At 37.9% G+C, this 19145-nt stretch overlaps 1 protein-coding gene across 6 annotated transcripts in view; it reads right to left on the bottom strand.

Annotated features, from left to right (window-relative positions):
- LOC131150949 (probable leucine-rich repeat receptor-like serine/threonine-protein kinase At3g14840) overlaps window positions 1–19145 on the bottom strand; it is a 110171-nt gene that overhangs the window by 57853 nt on the left and 33173 nt on the right. For 4 of the 6 annotated variants that reach the window (XM_058102067.1, XM_058102040.1, XM_058102087.1 and 1 more), the window contains exons 14-18: window positions 14257–14322; window positions 14147–14182; window positions 13997–14037; window positions 8834–9210; window positions 4631–4826 (exon numbers count right to left, since the gene is read on the bottom strand). In XM_058102067.1, the coding sequence (XP_057958050.1) occupies window positions 4631–4826; window positions 8834–9210; window positions 13997–14037; window positions 14147–14182; window positions 14257–14322 (716 nt within the window). The remainder of the gene's footprint in view (window positions 1–4630; window positions 4827–8833; window positions 9211–13996; window positions 14038–14146; window positions 14183–14256; window positions 14323–19145) is intronic. The other 2 variants (XM_058102059.1, XM_058102051.1) reach the window with 2 other exon arrangements.

Here is a 19145-nt window from a genome sequence, read left to right on the forward strand (position 1 = left end):
TTGTCAAAAATCACATTACAACATAAATCTTGAGTGAGTTTATGTATAGAGACCAGATTTGTGGACAATTTAGGAACATGAAGGACATTTTTCGAAGTTACTGATGGTCTTATTTTCACATCCCCAAAACCAGCTACAGTGGTCAAGGATCCATTTGCTGTGGCTATTTTCCTACTGCTTGGGCATGGATATAGGTTGAAAAAATATTGGATAAATGGGTCATATGATTGATTGCTTCTGAGTCCATGACCCAGGAGTTGGTAAAGGTTTTATCTGAGACATTTAATCCAATAGAACATGGAAGCTCACCTGAATATGCCAAAGAACAAGTACCTAGAGATCCTTCAAGTTTTCCAAGACTGTTGATAAGTGATCTAAGCCTCTCAATCTCTTCTTGGTTGAAACTACTCAGCTCCTGCGATGTCAATTCACCTTGGGGTCCTGCAGCAATGCGGACTTGTCCATTGTTCCGTGGTTGTCCTCCTTTTTGGCCCCATTCTCGGCTTGGAGGCTTTCAATGAAGTTTCCAGCATTTTTCACGGGTGTGACAAGACTTCTTGTAGTAAGTGCACCATAATCCGTCACGATTTTGGGTCTTCGGCTGGCCACCTTTTTCTCCTTCAAGTGTTGCTCCTCTCTCCATGCTTGTGGCTGATTCATTGTTACCACTAGCCACCATAGCCGAACTATCAATGATTTGTGGTTCAAGCATCAACCCTCTTCTACTTTCTTCACTTCGGATTATAGCCACTACTTCGTTAAATCTTGGAACCTCTGACTTCCCAAGAATCTATATCCTCACTTGATCAAATTATGGATTAAGTCCAACCAGAAAATCATACACCCTATCTTGTTCAATAAAGGCCTTTAGAACCGCTGCATTATCGGAGCATTTTGTTTTTATCGCCTGGTAGTGATCCAATTCCTGCCACAAGGATTTCAGTTGATTTGCATATTCAATGACTGTTTATTCCCTTGTTTTGCAGCCATAGTTTTTACCTTGACCTCATACACTTGTGCCGCATCATTAGCTTTGGAATAGGTTTGTTGAATCGCATCCTAGATGTCCTTTGCAGTAGCCAAAAACATGCATGTGTCACTTATTTCTAGAATCATGGAATTCCACAACCACGCCATGATCAAAGAGTCTTCTTCATCCCATGCTTCAAACTTAGGATCCCCTGGTTTAGGACCTGTACCCTTGAGATGGCTAATCTTTCCCTTGCCTTTCAACACCGTGCGAATGAGTTGAGACCACTTAAGGTAGTTCTTTCCATCTAACCTGTAGGAGGCATGAATATTCTGCAATTCTCCTGCTTGTTGGGGTAGGATTACCTCTTCTGATTGGGCTGTAGTAGTAGTCTCCATGATTTTTGACATCTTGAAAGCTTGAACAATCAACTAATCAATGACGATGTCAGCCAGAAGCAGATATGATGATGACAACTGAGCAAAAGTGAAACCCACAAAAGAGAAAAATTGGCAATGAAGGCAAACAAAAGTTTTTAGGGCTTTGACGAAACAAGGCCTGTTTGGCAAAAACAGAGGTGCGCGAGCTCAAAAAATAGAGTAGAACAGAGATCTACAAAGAAGAGCAGAAACCAGCAATGAAGGTTGGAAATATTAGCGATGAAGGCTAAAAAAAAATTGAAACCCTAAGGAGCCTAATTTGACTCTGATACCATGTTGAATTAAAAGAGTTATGTATTGATCTAAACATTACATGTGAATATATACAACAATCCTAGCATTCCTAAAAAGTAAATTAATAAATAAAATCCCATGAACTATGGGACACCCTAATAGAATTGGAAATCCCATGATTTATGGGACACCCTAACAAAATAGGAAACTTAGTTGTATACGCCTAATTCTAAGGATACAATCTGTTATTAAGTGAATATCATAAAATAGCAAACTAATTATACACAGATTTCCCACAATTGAAAACTGGATGAAACCCTAGTTAGGGAATGATGATCAGATGGTCCATAGCGGTGCATTGCAGTGACGAAAAATAGGAAAAACCCTAAAACAATGATGTGATTTTTCATCTAGGTACCGGGGACGCTGCCCCTTGGACCCCTACGACCCCGCCGAGGGCGCTGCCACCACAAGACAGAGGGCAGCGCCACCAGTGGTGTTCAACTTACCCGGTTAGGTCGCAGGGGTCCAAGGGGCAGCGCCACCTAGCGCCTAGACAAAAAACCGCATCACTGTTCTAGGGCTTTTCCTATTTTTCGCCACTATTATGCGCCGCTACGGACCATCTGATCATCATTCCGTAACTAGGGTTTCACCCAGTTTTCAACCACTATTCACACGCCGCAACTATGCCTCCTTCTCGGATGAAACTGCAGCATATTACAAAATCCTATGCCTCCATAACCGGAGTTCACATGCTATGAATCTTGTAATAAACAATCGCAATCACAAAACATACATTCGTGTGACCACAATTGCCAAACAGAACGCTGCAAAATAGAGGTTAGTGCATGCACACGTTCTACCCTAAGGATGCATTGGTTCGATTTTCGAAGAACATGGTATTATTATCCGTATATAGTATCAACCGAGGCTCTGATACCAATGTTGGGTGGTCTAGGGCCTTCTTAACCCCAAAAGTTAGCTCATGGGGTGAGGCATTCCCTCACACTTAATAACTGACCACCAGCCCCTTCCACAACTGATGTGGGATAACCCCAACAGTACTCACTGCATACTCTTACCAACAGGATGTTGTCCTCTATCTTTGATGCTGAAATTCCCTATTACGGTCTCTTTGCCATTTTGTTCTCTTTACCTCCTTGAATATTTGGGGGTGTATCCTTTGTTCATTAGCTAACCCTAGTGGTATATAAGTAGGATCCTCGTGCTGTTGAAATGAGTCTTTATAGGCTATTTGTGTACTCAAAAGGGATAACTTTATTATAGTTCTACTCTGCATCAATTTTTTGTCTTTGTCAATGTTACCTTCTTTGAGTCTACACCAAACTATTCTCATTCCTTGAGTGCTTATGACCATAGTGAGTTTCTTCCTCTTCCTAATTTTCCAGATTCTAAATTTTTGTCTTTACCCTATCATCCACCTGTTCCCCATGTAGTTTGAGTCTTTATCATCATCTTTGTAGTTCTATTTTCAAGTGTTTTTCATGACAATGGGTCTGGGGAAGAAAGTCCCCTCCAAATTCTATTGCTATGCCTTTGGTTTCCTCGTCTAATGATCGTATTTCGCAACAAGTGTTGTGAATCAATTTCTGGCTTATATGAGGACCAATCATTGGGATGCGGAAATTTGCATCCTAAGATATCTCGAAGGAGCACATGGGTGATATAGTAATTTGCATCCTAGGATATCTTAAAGGAGCACATGGGTGAAGTCCCTTATATCAAGATCAGGGTTACACTTATATTCAAAGATATACAGATGCAGATTGAGCTAGGTCACCTTTAGATGGAATATCCACAGTCGGTGTTAGTGATAATTTGGTTTCTTGAAAGAGTAAGAAACAAACTATAGGGGCCAAATTAGGTGCTGAGTTAAGAGTATAGGGTCATGCCTCACACTACATGTGGACTTGTTCAGTTGAAAACATGTTGGAAGAACTGAGTTTTCTGCATTCTTGGTATATGGAGTTGAAGCATGATAATCAAGCTACTATTCCTTCATATTGCCTCCAACTCGGTCTTCCACAAGCGGACAAAACACATTGAAGTTGATTGTTACTTTGTTCTGGAGAAACGTGTATAGAAGCTCATTATAATGTTCAATGTGTAGTTTGCTTACTTGTTTGCTAAAGCTTTGGGAATGCTCGAGTCAAATTAATTTGTAACAAGCTAGGTGCATATGACATTGATGCCCAAGCTAGAGGGAAAGTGTTAATTGTTATTTTGGTCATTTTGCAATATTAGTGTATTAATGTTTTGTTAGTAAGTGTGAGTTAGCAAGGGTATTATGGTCATTTGTATGTACTGGGCTTATATCATTGCGATTAGGTCTTTAAATTCACCAAACCCTTCAACATAACTGAATGTGTTTAATATGAACATCATATATTGATATTACGCACCTTATACACAACATAACTATCATTTATTTATTTAATATATATTAGATCTAAAACTTGCTTTATTATGTCTATTAACCATTTTTAAAGTTTCATAAAATAATTTCGAGATCTATTACTATTTTCCATGAAATTTTCCGTCTTTTTGAAGGCTCAAAATATTAATTGAAATCAAAACTTAAGATCTTGAGTCTATATACAGCTCAAGGTCTGTCCTCTTATATATTATTATTAATAATGAAGTCTTAAGGACAAAAATACCCTATTAAAACAACCTAATTAATAAAATAACATATTCTCTTCTAACAAGAAGAAATAGACCTATATAGTCAATATAGACGCCGTAAGAAACTTCATGCCAGGCATTTTACAAAGTGAAGAGGGCATTATCTAGTGCTAGTTCCACTAATGCGGGCCCAAGGAGTGGTAGCTTGGATAATGGTTCGATATTATTTCAATGACAAACTATTTTAGATGAATTTGTTGCTAGTTTCTTCAACAAATGCACAATGCAATGGAAGTTAAAGGGCAGGCCAATTTTCCAAACCACTAATTCAACTCACCAGACTTCACAGAAATAGCAGAAATGAGAGGACCATAGACTCCTCTGATAGGGATAGAAGTTGTCCCTTTCCCAGGCCAATAGAAACGAATCTCCAAATTATTATTAGTCACAACTGCAGTAAAGTTTTTTATGATTTCCTTGCGTAGGCCACCTGCTTCATCCTCAATATTGAAATCCTTCAGCACAAGCTTTCCCTGCAATAATTAATTAAACTATAAACGAAATTAAAACAAAATGATCATTTTTTTTTATAGAAAAAAGAATTCATTAGAAAAATAAAGAATGTACAATCAGGAGAGAAGACATCTCCTTAACAAAATCTGGGAATCCCGAAGAGAACCAAAACAGGAAAAAACATAAAAAGTAAAAGACAGCAAAAGAAAATCAACTCGCCCAAAAAAAAGGCTGCCAACTGCGCTGAACATCTGAAATACACATCCCCTTGAAATTTCCATTGCCCACACACCATAAAGAAGCCATAAAAAGAAACTCTTCCCACACCAACTATATGGTAACTTCTTCCCTGAAAATATATGCAAGTTACATTCCTTCCACAAGCCCCAAAACACTGCAAATAAAGCACTCCATAATGCAATTCCTTCCTTCTTCCTCCCAAACCTCACAAAAGATATTGCCAAGAACTCCTCCACTGTTCTAGAACAAACCCAACTTTCTTCAAAGTAAATGAATAACTTGTTCCAAACCTTCCATGCAAAAAGCAGTGCAAGAAAAGATGTGAAAAAGATTAAAACAATCAAAGCAAGGCATACATATATCAGGAAGGAGAGCCTTTAAAGGTCTCCTCATCTGCAACAAGTCGTTAGTATTTATCCTATGAAGCACAACCAACCAAAGAAATGCTTTGATTTTAGGGGGAATTTTGACCTTCCAGATAACCTTGTAGAGTGGAAAGGAGAAATTCGTACCAACCAAGAATTCATACAAATGTTTACAAGAATAGAATCCCGAATCCAACAACCAAGATCGATTATCATTTTCGGAAGATGCCCTTCAATTATTCAACATAAGCAACAAAGAAGATAACTCATAGTTTCCCTATCATTCCAGGTCTCTTGAATTGAAAATACCAAGAAGGTAAAGTAACGCCTAAGTCTACACTAAAAGAATAAGATAGATTCCCCATCCATAGATCTTCCAAAAACGAATATTACAGCCCTAACCCAAAACAAATTTTGTATGGGGAAAAAAGAGAGGGTAAATCTAAAAGATAGCTTTCCACGGACTTTCCGAAGAATATCTAGAACCTAAATTAGCATCCCATAGTCCAAATTTACTTTTGATAACCTTACGCCACAATGAAGAAACCTTTAGCAAGAACCGCGAAAGCCATTTAGCCAAAAGAGTCAAAGACACCAAATTTCCGAGAGCCAAACCACCCTCCCTCTTAGTCCTACAAACCATCTACCAACTCACCAAATGATCCCTAGAACCCGCTACCACTAACCAATGAAAATCTCTCATAATTCTCTCCATCTTACTAGCGACTCCTATTGGAATTTTAAAGATAGAAAGAAACACAATAGAATACTAGAAAGATAGGCTTGAATTAGAGTAATCCTCCCTCTCAAAGAAAAAAGGGCTCCCTTCCACCCATCTAAACGTTTGGACACTCTCCACCACTAGACCCCAAAAACTAAGTGATCTAGGATTAGCCCCCAAAGGAACCCCTAGATAGGACAACAACCAACCCAACTCAGCACACCCAACTTCCTAGGCTAATTCCATAACACACTCTGTAGGCACATTAATAGCTACACTACCACTCTTTCCCATATTAATCTTAAGCCTAAGTCCCTTTCAAAAATTTGAAGAAGCCACAAAATATTTATGAAAGAAAGCTTATGATCCTCTAGAAAAAAGAAAGTATCATCCGCAAATCGAATGTGCGACACCATGATCTCCTCCTTACCCACTTTTAGGCCTTTCACTAAACCTCTAACCACCGCCCAATCAACCATTCTACTTAAAACATCAGCCACTAACATGAACAAAAACCTCTAATCCCCCTCGTGGCCTTAAACCAAGATTTAGGCTCACCATTCACTATCACCACATAACTCACATTAGACATACAACCTTTCATCCATCTACGCCATCTCTCTCCAAACCCCTTCCTCACAAAAATCTTATCCATAAAGTTCCAGCTCACTCTATTTGTAAGCTTTTCAAAATCCAACTTAAAAACAAGCTCGTTCTTCTTCCTCCTAATATCCTAAATGGTTTCATTCGCAATAAAGATTGCATCCACAATCTATCTTCCAACCACAATTGCACTCTGGGCCTTAGAAATGGTCTTATCAAGCACCACACTTAAACTATTAGCTAGCACTATGGTAATTATTTTATAAACACTCGAAACTAGACTAATTGGTCTATAATCAAAAATCTTGATAGACCTACTTTCTTAGGCACTAAAGTGATAAAAGTAAAATTAATACTCTTACTTAAAGCCCCATTCCAATAGAATTTATTGAGAACCTTCATCAGGTTACTCTTCGCCATTGCCCAACAATCTTGATAAAAAGCTAAATTAGAATCATCCGCCCCAGGGGCTTTATCCCTCTCCATTCCAAAAATTGTAGCCCTAACTTCCTCTTCCTCAAAAGGTCACTCTAACCACGCTATCCTATCAATAGGAAAAGGATCCCACTCTAATCCTTCCACCATCGCTCTACTCTCATCCTTCTTAGTATACAAATTATAATAAAAAATCAATGGTCTCAGAGGCAACTATACTAGAATCCTAGATAATAACCCCTTATCCTCCTCCATATTCCTAATCAAATTCTTCCTCATTTTTCCATTGGCTATCCTATGAAAAAATTTAGAACCATAGTTGTCATCTCTAACCCATTTAAACTTTGTCTTTTGCCTCCAACTTCTCATTTCCTTAAAGATCAGCTCTTCCAATTTGTTTTTCCAAAAAACCTTCTTGGCCTCTTCCTCCCTTGAAAGGATCAGTCCTTTCTTTCAAACTTTTCCAAATTTCCTAGAATAATAGACTTTTTAACCTTGGTATCTCCAAACACCTCCTTATTCCACAGTTTTAGATTTTCTTTCAACCTCTTCAACTTCTTGATAAATCTAAACCCCTTCCAACCCCTTTCCACATCCTCACTCTAAAAAACCCTAACCAAGGTCTGGAAGGATCCATGCTCTAACCACATATTCTCAAACCTAAACAGGGTGAGGCCCTAAGGCACTTTCCTAGATTCCAACAACATAGGAAAATGATCAAAAGTGGGTCTAAGTATTACTACATGATAAAGATTAGGAAACTCCTCCTCCTAGCCATTAGAAAACAAGAATCTATCAATTCTACTAGCCACTTCCCTAGCCCCACCCACTAACCTCATAAAATTGGCATTGCCAAAGGGAAGATCCCTTAACCCACACTCCTTAATAACCAAATCAAACTTCTGCATAGATGTAGTAACCCTGCCAACCCCCTTCTTTTCCTAAGGGAACCTGATTGTGTTAAAATCACCTCCCACACTCCACCTAGGCAAGCAAAAACCAGAAACAAAATATAGCTCATCCTCAAAATTTCCCCTAATAGCAGGCCTAGAAGGTACACAGAGGTATCCTTAATATTAAACAAGAAAGATAAGAGAGAAAAAACCCACTAAGCAGTCCACTTTGGTAATAGACCAAGTGCACTAAAATGCTGCCCTCTGAACCCCGAGATGGTACAAAAACCCAATCCTTACACCGCCTTTCCCAAATCCCTACAAATACTCCCCCCCCCCCCCCCCCCTCCCAATCTACTAACTCAAGATTAGTCTCCTGGATTAAGACAATATCAAGGGAATTCCTGAAACCTCTCTAATAAGACTTCTCTTCCTAACATGCCCTAGACCCCTAACATTCCAACTAATAACCTTCATAATCTAATCACTTAACCCCCTTCTCCCTCCCCCCCCCCCCCCCCCCAAAAAATAATTGATGGAAGCAATCAAAATTTTTAATTCTTTTTCCACCCTCCTTTTTTTTTTTTTTTTACTCTAATAAGTTTTTGGACTCATCCCCAACTAAACCACAACTCTTGTAGATTTTTTCAAAAATAATAATCTGGATATTATATGGCCAGTACTCAAAGAAAACGTTATGAAAGGTCAAAATATTTGCAAAATTTAAAATATTGACTTACATAGATAGATGCTCAAGTGCTATTAATTACCTGAATGTAAACATCAAATATTCGCCTTCCTAAGCTGCAATATGTTCTGTTATCAATAAACATTATCTCCGCAAAGTATAGACTAACTGTGTAGTTTCCATTTAGAAGACAGAAACCATAATAAGCCAGAGATAAGGGAGAAATTCGTGCAGTCATGTACAAGTCGGAATTTTTCATTGAGAGTCCCGATACATTAGTTGCAACATAGCCATTTGAAGAGCGCATGTCAAAGTTACCGGTATTGCTAAGTGCCCAGTTAGTTCTACTTTTGATGAACTTTGAAGGTCCAGCTCCATCTGTATCATCTTCATATGTGGTGCTGCCATCTTCATCAGTCACTTCCTTCCCACCACAATTTATATGGAAAGAATGCCAATCTAGGACAAAATAACAAAAAAGTACAAATTGAAGAGGAAAATGAAGAGAAAACCAAAAAATATTTTTCAAAAAAGGATATAATTGAGAATAGAAGCCTAATTATCACAAATTTTGTACTCCTTACAGCAAATATGGTCAAGAGGAGACCTTAAAAAAATCTAGTAGGAAATCTCCCTTTAATTATCACAATGTAAGCACTACCTTTTACAGATACACCAATCCACTTTGTGCAAGGCCTCATGAGGGTTAGAAAATGAAAATCAGTACAAAAGATATGCACAGGTCAAATTTTCAATAGGAAAATAATCCCTTCGAGCTTCATATGGCTTACAACATGATGTAGGACAAGAAGAAAGACCTTGGGAAGATCCTTGTATGAGAATTCTTAAGAATTGGATCGAGGATTGTTGGGTCTAGTTAGTAGTTTATTATGTGTTTAGTATGAATTAGTATAAAATTATGTGTATTTGGGGGTTATTTTTTATATTTGTGTAATGTAGGGGTTTGGGTGTAATTTATGTTGTTTAAGGGGTACGTGTAATGTGAAGAGGATTTCTTATAAATAGTGTGTGAAAGTCATGTTGTAGGGAGTTGTTGAATTTGAATTGAAGTGAATGTGAATTTTCCCCTTGTATCTTCTCTCTCCTCTCTTCCCTCATCCTTCTTCCCCTTTCCTCCCTCCTATCTCTCATGGCTGCAGATCCTTGATGCTGCCCCTGCATCATTTTCTATCAAAGCCCAAATTCGATCTCCATTCTTCTATTTCAATCCAACCATTTTACCCTCACTCTCCTCCTCCTCTCTTCTTCTTCAATTCTTTCTCTATTCTAATCTTACATTCTGTCCCTAATCCCCTGCTTCCCAGCAGCCTTCTGCCCTCTTTCTTCTTCTCTGTTTCTCTTCTCCTTTTCTTCTTCTTCTTCTTCTTAACTCTCTCAACTCTCTTTCTGATTTTTGAATTTTGTTGTTGTCTCTATGCAGTTTCTGTCCAGCAATTCCTCCAATCTTCCATCATCTTCTTCTTTTCTCTTCTTCATTTTCTTAACTCTCTCTATCTCTCTCTATTAATTTAAGTATTTAAGAAAAAAATAAAAAGGAAGAGCAGTTCTGAACTTTTCTAAAATTCCAGTCATGTCCCCAGCCTTTTGAACAGCTCTTTCCAGGCTTATTTTTGAGACGACACCACTACCCACATAATCAAAACCCTCCAAGATCCCTTCGCCTAAAATTTTCGTTGCTGTCCGAACACCGGTGAAAATCCACATGCCAGCCAAACCTCTCCCAGCCAATGGCCCTTTCAAAACCCTAAGTTCATGCTATTTTCTCATCACACCATCTACACCAATGGAATCCCATCCCTTAATCCCCTTTAGCCCCAAGTTTCATCACTGGAGGACCCTCACTAGGGGCGCATGCACCAATGACCTGCAAATGAAAAATTCCCAGCGTTTTCCTGCTTCCAATTTCTTGAGAAATTGCTTCAGTCGTAAGATTTTTGGCTCTCTCCGCAATATTTTGACCTGTAAGGAGATATTTTTATTTTGGACACTATATTGCAAGCAAGTGCAATATGGCACAAAGCCCTAGAATCTAATCCTATTACAAAAAGTTTTTCTCTGTTTATATTTGAAAATATATGTTTGACTCAACCTAATTTTCAAAATCCAGTTAGGAATTGGTGGGATAATCCACTACAGAAGGTTGGGAAGGCTTCTATTCTATGAAAAGATTGAGGTGTTTGAAAGAAAAATTTGGAATTTGGATACTTTTGTTAATGTTTGGAGACTTTTGGTAATGTTCATTCTAGAAAAAAAAGGTATTCTTAAGAAAATGGTTGTGATTGATAGATTGGCTAAGGAGGGGCCTCTTTTTTAGGACATTGTTGGGAGACAAGCCCATTTTTCCAATGAGTTTGAACAAGTTGTCTTCAGGGAATAGATGAGTTGGAAACAAAACTTTAGAATGACTTGGGTCAAATTTGGGGATTGTAATTTTAAACTTTTCATAGGGTAGCAACTGGTAGGAAAAGAAGGAACTTGATTAAAGAACTTGAGAATGATAGGAAAGAGATTATTAAGGATCCTAGTTGTATACTTGTATTAAGAGTTTGATTACAAATTTCAATAGGAAACTTATTAATGAGGAGGATGAGGGAAAAATCAAGGTTGAGGGTTTGGGTTGGTGTCCTATATCAATTGACAAGGTTGCTTGGTTAGAGACACCTTTTGAGGAAGAGGAGATCAAAAGATCGAATTTTTCGATGGATAGAGAAAAGACACCTAGACCAGATGGCTTTATAGTGGCTTATATTCATGATAGTTGGGAGTTATTAAAGGGAGACATTCTCAACGTTTTTTTCTTGAATTCTTTGATAATGGTGTTGTAAGGAGTATGAATTCTACTTTTATGATTTATCACCTTGGTGCCCAAAAAAGAAGGTGTTGTTAAGGTCAAGGACTTTAGACCAATTAGTTTGGCTACTAGTGTTTATAAGATCTTGGCTAAGGTGCTATCTAGAAGATTGGCTACTCTTTTGAAGGACACTATCTCTATCAGTAAGAGTGCTTTTATAGGTAAATGACAAATCTTGGATGCTGCCTTGATAGCCAATGAGGTGGTTGAGGATGCTATTCGAAGAAATAAAAGGGGGCTTGTGTTGAAATTGGGCTTTGAAATATCTTATGATAGGGTGATCTAGAGTTTCTTAGATAAGGTTATGACTAGAAAAGGTTTTGGTTTGAGGTGGAGGAAATGGATTAGAGGGTGTTTAATTTCAGTCACCTTTTCTGTCTCAGTTAACGGCGGGGCTAAGTCTTGGTTTCATGTGTCTAGGGGTCTAAGATAGGGTGATCCCCTCTCTCCCTTTCTTTTCATTATCATGGTGGATGGTTTGAGCAGAATGATTGAGAGAGGTGTAGATAGAGGGCTGGTGGAGGGAATTAAGGTAGGTAATGAGGATTGCACCATTTCACATTTTAGTTTGAAGATGATACTATTCTCTTCCTATCAAATAATGAGGGATGCTTCTCTAACGTGTTGACTATCTCACGGATCTTTGAGAAAGCGTCTGGGCTGAAAATTAATTTTTCTAAAAGTGTTCTAGCAGGTATTCATATTTATGTGGATCCTTTTGTAAGGCTAGCAGGTGTGCCATTTTGACTGATTTATTATGTATCTATGTGTCCCCTTAGGTGGTAATCCCAGTGCTGACTCCTTTTAGGACCTTGTTTTTGAGAGAGTAGTTAGGAGATTGGAGGGATGGAAAGGAGCGTTCCTCTCTCTAGGACGACGAATTACCCTCATTCACACTTGTTTATCTTCTATACCTTTGTATTACCTTTCTCTTTTTAGAATCCCTAAGAGATTTTCGCCAAAGCTGAAGAAGCTAATGAGGATTTCTTATGGTCAAGCAGGGGAGAAGGTAGGAGACTGTGTAGGCATAAAAGGGAGGAAGCTTGGGTCTGGTTAATTTGGTGTCCAAAACATATCTTCGGTGGGAAAAAGGTTATGGCACTTACCTTTAGAACCTCATTTCTTTGGCATAAGGGGATGCAAAGTTAATTTGGAATACTACAAAATGGGTGGGATGCTGAAGTGGGAAAAAATAGTACTTACTTGAGTCCTTGGAAGTTTGTATCTTTGATTTATGATTATTTCCTTCCTAAATTCCAGTATTTAGTGGGAAATAGAAAGCAAATTCATTTTTGGAAAGATCATTGAGTGGGGAAAATGCCTTTGTTTATTAAATTCCCTCATTATTTTGGATTATCTAATCTCCATGATACCCCTATTTCAACTTTTCTTTTGCAAGGAGAGAGGCATTCTTGGAATTTCGATTTTTTGAGAAATCTTAATGAGAGAGAGAGATTAATGAGTTGGCCCTTTTGACTAGTCTGCTCGATTCTTTCCATACTTGGGGAGTGACAAAAAGGGCTTTGGCTTAGACACTTCTGGGGAATTCTCTTGTAAATCCTTTTTCTTCTATTAGATCCATGACTTTTTAGCAGATAATTTTGCTTTGTTCCCATTGACTTGGAAAACCAAAGCTCCCTCTAAAATAAAAGCTTTCATTTGGACTCCGATGCTTGAAAGAATTAATACCAATGACTTACTCCAGAAGAGAAGACCCAATAAAGCCTTGTTACCTAATATTTGTGTCCTTGTTTGAGGAGTGGAGAGATTTGTGCACATTTGTTTCTTCATTGTCCTTACACAGTGGCAAATTGGAATAAATTATTTGGTATATTTGGTGGGAACTGGGTTCGCCTGTCCCCATTGAAAGCATTTTGTACCATCATGTTTATAGATTTTGGTGAAGGAAATGATAGGAAAGTTTTATGGTGATGTTTTATTATGGCTATTATTTAGTGTGTTTGGCAGGAAAGAAATGTTAGAATATCCAAAGGAGTGGCTACATCTAATAACTTGCTTTGGAATAGAGTGATTTATCTTTCATCATTGCAGGTGTCGGTAAATGGTTTCTTTTGCCACATCTCTTTGGAAGACATGCAGCTGGACTGGTTGGCTCTATTGCATTGAGTTTGGTTTGGGTTAGAATGAGCTTTGTAGTTATTTACTTTTAAAGTAAAGGGAGTATTCTATTCTCCCTGTTTTTTCTTTTTTGTTTTTTTCTTGTACATTCTGTCCTTCCTATTAAATTTTCCGTGTTTATACAAAAAAATAATAAATTTGAGAATCAAGATAGTTTATGCAGATATCAGAAATATAAAGCAACCACACAAACATAAAAACAATGTTAAGGTGATATATGTTATTTTAACTTACTTCGTGGGCACCTAAAGCTTCCCAAGCATGAAACAATTCCACTGAAAATAAATTCAAGGTTGCCAACAAGTGAGAATCATCATATCATACTTGAAACTTGTGTTGCATGACAAAGAAACAAGTCAGTTGTGATGCAAGAATAGGACTTACGAGTTATTGCCCTCTAAGGAGCTTTTGAACAAGTTCCTATTGACATAAGACACAGTGAAAATAAGCAAAATATAATATAATCAAGACTAAGTAAAATGGAAAATTCTTACAGGTTATTTTGCTGACAGCCTAATGCCCCTGGGTTGTTGAATGTTAAGTTGTTGTAGGAGAGATCACTAAGCACCAAAAATTGTAACATGATCCATCATCTTTCTGATTAGTAGATATAGTTTTTGAAAAAAAAAAAATGGAGCAAACCAATAGCAGATAATGCAAGGCTTACATGTTGGCATTCTCAAGTATGATAACATCATCAATACAAAGCCCCTTATTTCTTTCTTTTTTAATTGATATACACACAAACAACAAAAAATTGCAATCTCAAGACACACTTATGCTACACTCTGCTACCATTTGGGAAAAAAAAAAATGAAGCAAGCCAAAAGCAGATAATGCAAGGCACCAAGGTCTCAAATTTCAATCTCGACACGAATTTTGACGCTCCAAAAATATGGAAATTTTGACAGAAATTTCGATTTTGATTTGAAAAAATAATGGGAATCAGTTGTTCATGGAATTCTTTTATGAAACTTTAGAAATGGTTAATAGATGTAACAACATAAGTTTTAGGACTAATATATTGTAAGCTAAATACATCTATGTTATGTATGAGATGGAAAAGTTGTATTATAATTTGTGTATAAGATAATGTGCATTAAAAATATTCAGTTAATACAAATGCATTTCCTAAATCATTCAAATATAATTTATTATACAAATAATGATAATTTAGACATGAATGTTTAGATAAAAACGTTGTTGTAAGTTTATTTTTTCATATAATTTCAAAATCCCTTGTAATAATCTCTTTGTTTCAATAAAAAATAAAATAAATTAAGAGAGAAATTTCACTTTGCTCCTAATCTCCCATTTGAATTCCAAGGAAATATCGTTCTATAGTTAAAATTTCGACAAGTTCACTAAAATTTTGAGATTTTGATAAATTTTGAATTATTTGTTGAAATTTCGATGGCAATTATGTAAAACAGAAATCAACTACCATTTTAATTTCGAGGGTAACGAAAATCAGAAATTTCGATGGAAATTTAAGACCAGCAAGGCACACAAGTTAGCATTCCCAAATATGATAACAAAATCTTGGGTGCATTGGAAATTTTTTCAACTCACATAAATGACATCCTAGGGGACTCATGATGGTTCCTTCCCAATGCCTTCCATTCTCTCGGCAGCAAGCATGGTGACCCTTATCTATCGCCTTCATCCTAAACCCTCTGACCTGAAACTTCACTTTGCTACCCTAATCCAGGAGTCTAACCAAAATCCAATATAACAACAAGAACCAAATCCAATTTTTGCTAAACCGAACATATATTTTTGTTAAACACTATTGTCATCCTTCCTCACCAGACTCTCTTGTCGACATATAACAAGTCATCCTTGGTCATTAGGGTCGCTTTACTTTCATTGTTGACGAAGTACAAAGCACTTAGAACAGCTCAAGAAGAATGCTGAAAATGGAGATACAGGCAAAAGTCAAGTTAAAAACTACGAAGGTGCCTCGACCCCTCAACCATTAGGATATTGGAGTTCTCTAGGAGACGCTTCTCTTACATCCTCCTGAAGATTGAGGGGTCCTCTTGGATCATCAAAGCCCTGGGACTAGGGATGATTTGCAAGGGACATTAAACGCCAAAGAGTTTATTTGAGGAGGCATTAACCTCAGTAATATGGGCGCAAGGGTCTCCATTAAGCTGCAATTCAATGGGAAAGGGAGATCTCTATGTATGGAGAAAGGGATAGAAGGAGGAAAACACCAAGCCCTATGTATACCAGAAGGTATGAGCAAGGAAGTTTGGAAAAAACTTTTCAAAGCTATTTTGAAGCTTTTGACCAAACCTACTAGGGGGGTTGCTTTCTGGTGCACAAAATGTGGCTCTTTGAACCTCATCGGACATGAGTCACATCCAAAGAAGTGGAGCAGGGAGCTAAGGCTATCGGAGAAACTGATCTTCACCGACGTCGTTAGAATAGTGCCAGCGAGGGGGTGGAGATTGACAAAGAGAGGTGAATCCCGTGATTTCTAGGGCAATAGGATAGTTTTCCTTCCTAGTTCAACCTTTAATTGTGTTTCTTATTCTAATTTTGGGTGCGGGAAGGATAACTTTACGACAGGGCACAGTGGGCCACTCAAAACTATGGCAAATTGAGTTATATGGGGGCCCATTCCAACTCAAAAGGAATCTCAAGCCTCCACTGGATTTAAGGTAGGGGGCCCATTAACCCTAGGCACAGTGAGAAACAATGTGACGGATGGAGAAAGAAGAGATTCTTTAACTCCTCTAGCCATTGTAGACAAGGAAGGAGATGACCAACTAAATAATTTTCTTAAGGACCCTCAACTTAATGACAAGATTAGCTTGCCAGAGCTCCCAAATTCAAGTGGGAATAAGGATCTCAAAGATAAAAAGGCAGTGAAGTTTCTTCTGGTCGACAACAACCAGTCGAAAGATGTTTTACCTTACAGTAAGGGATCTGTATATGGTTTTTCTACAGGCCTTCTCCTCACAGCAACATCTGATCTCGAGACAACAAAAGGAGTCAAGGATGATGAAGTTAAGGAAAGCTCTTTGACTCCAAAGATGGTCTAAGTAGTTTTTGCGACTTTGAAAATGTTTTGTTAGTCAACCAATTGCGGGCCGATTTAGATAAGGAATGAGGTGATACCAAAGATGAGCTTATTTCCCTCCCAAGACACTCAACATCTAGGAGATGAGATTCTTCATTTGTCTTCTGACACTGAGTAAGAAGATGTAAATACTATAAAGCATAATTTAGACTAGAGCCTAGCATTGATTAAAAGGGGACTTTGTACCCTTTTCCTACACATACTCTTGGAAATATGGACCTAGCTGAAAATCCTCACGATGCTAGGAGGGGCATTGATGAAGAGGTAGCTATTACTATGAGAAATCAAAACACATCCAGATATAGAAAAGGTATCCTTCCCCTTCCCTCTCAGTCCTCTTTTTCTTTTGATGTGTATGCCATGAGGAAGGTCTTGCTAAGGGTAGTGTCTCTGCTTTTGGTCTAGGGGGCAGTGAGAGAGACTGTAAAGATCCAAACGAACTCTTGAATGACCTAGGTTTGAAACTTGTGAGTCCTGCTGGAATTGAGGTTAGATTGGGATTGATTCCTAAAGCATACAAGAGGAGAAAGAAGAAGGTTTAGAAAGAACTAAAGAATCTGGTTTCTTCTATCAATTGTGGAGGTGGAAAGGGAACATGGGAAGGGGGTAAACGAGTTAAATTATGAATATTGTAAGTTGGAACATTAGGGGTCTTGGGGATTTTAGGAAGAGAAGCTTGATTAGAGAGGTCTTGCTTAGGAATACTCCTAACCTTGTTTTAATTTAGGAGACTAAGCTTGAATCAGTCGATGGGAAGGTCATTAGGGGGATTTGGGAAAGGCGTAAGCCGCGTAACAAAGACTAGGTCTTTGTACCATCTCAGGGATTGGCGAGAGGCATTCTGTGTTGTGGGATACCCATACCATATCCATAATGGACAGCCTAGCAGGTTTCTTTTCTCTTTTTGTCTTATTAAAGGTGAGAGACTAGGGTTAATGGTGGGTTTATTTATTTTATGGTCCTTTTAGGCCTTCTATAAGGACCTCCTTTTGGGACAAGCTCCCCAGGAAAAGAAAGGGGAAGGTAGAGTTACTCCAAAAATGCAAAATTTTAATTTATTTATTAGGGAGAGTGGCTTGAGGGATATTCCTTCGAGTAACAAAAACTTTACTGGGTCCGTGGGAGGGGCAAGGGTTGTGGCTAGTAGACTTGATAGGTTCCTTTTCTCTAGCAAATGGGAGGATAAGTTTCCTAATCTTTCGCAAGTCACCCTTCCTAGAGCCATTGTTATCACTTTCCTGTTTTGTTGGAATCTAGGAAGGTATCTCAGAGTCCTAACCTTTTTAGATTTGAAAATAGGTGGTTGGAACATGAAACCTTTTAGTCTTTGGTGAAGATGGAGCGAGGAGGTGGATAGGGGATGGGAAGGTTTCTAGTGAAGGAGTCTTGGAGCAAGGAGGTGGATGAGGGATGGGAAGGTTTTAGATTAATGAGGAAATTGAAGAGGCTGAAAGAAAAATTGAAAGAGTGGAATAGGGAGGTGTTCAGGGACATTAGGCTTAAAAAGACCCACATTCTAGGTGAGTAGGCTGAGTTAGATAGTAAGGAAGAAGTTACTATTCTCTCGGGGGAGGAGGATTTGAAAAGAATATATTTAAAGAATGATTTGGAAGAGGTGATTTTTAAGGAAATGAGAAGTTGGAGGCAAAAGACAAAGGTTAAATAGGTTAAGTGAATGTGATTGTAACACTAGAATTTTTCATGGGTTACCAATCAGAAAAGTGAGAAAAAATTCTATTAGGGAAGTTGGAGTTGGATTTTGTGGGGGGGGGGGGGGGGGGGATTATATTGGATAATAGTTGGATAGCTTCATAGATCACTAATTTTTATTGTAATCTATTTTCTGAGGAAGATGAATATAGACCTAATGGTTGAAGGGTTAGACTGGGACCCTTTGGCTGGTGATAAAATAGCTTGGCTAGAGAGGCCTCTCAAAAAAGAGGAAGTAAGATCTATTGTCTTTGCAATGGATAGGGATAAAGCTCTAGGGCAGGATGGATTTAATTTGGCATTTTTTTCAAGATTGATGAGTGGTGATTAAGGATGACTTGAAGAAAGTTTTTAATAAATTTTATTGGAATGGAATTTTATGTAAAATTATTAACTCTACCTTCATAAATTTGGTGCCTAAGAAAAGTAGGCATATCAAGATCTCTAATTATAAACCTGTTAGTTCAATATCCAACATTTATAAAATAATCACTAAAGTACCAGCTAGAAGGTTGAGTGTGGTTCTTGATAATACTATTACTAAGGCCAAAGTGCTTTCAAGGGGGGAAAGGATGGATAGTG

This window comes from Malania oleifera, chromosome 1 (assembly GCF_029873635.1).
Source record: "Malania oleifera isolate guangnan ecotype guangnan chromosome 1, ASM2987363v1, whole genome shotgun sequence".
NCBI lineage: Eukaryota > Viridiplantae > Streptophyta > Magnoliopsida > Santalales > Ximeniaceae > Malania > Malania oleifera.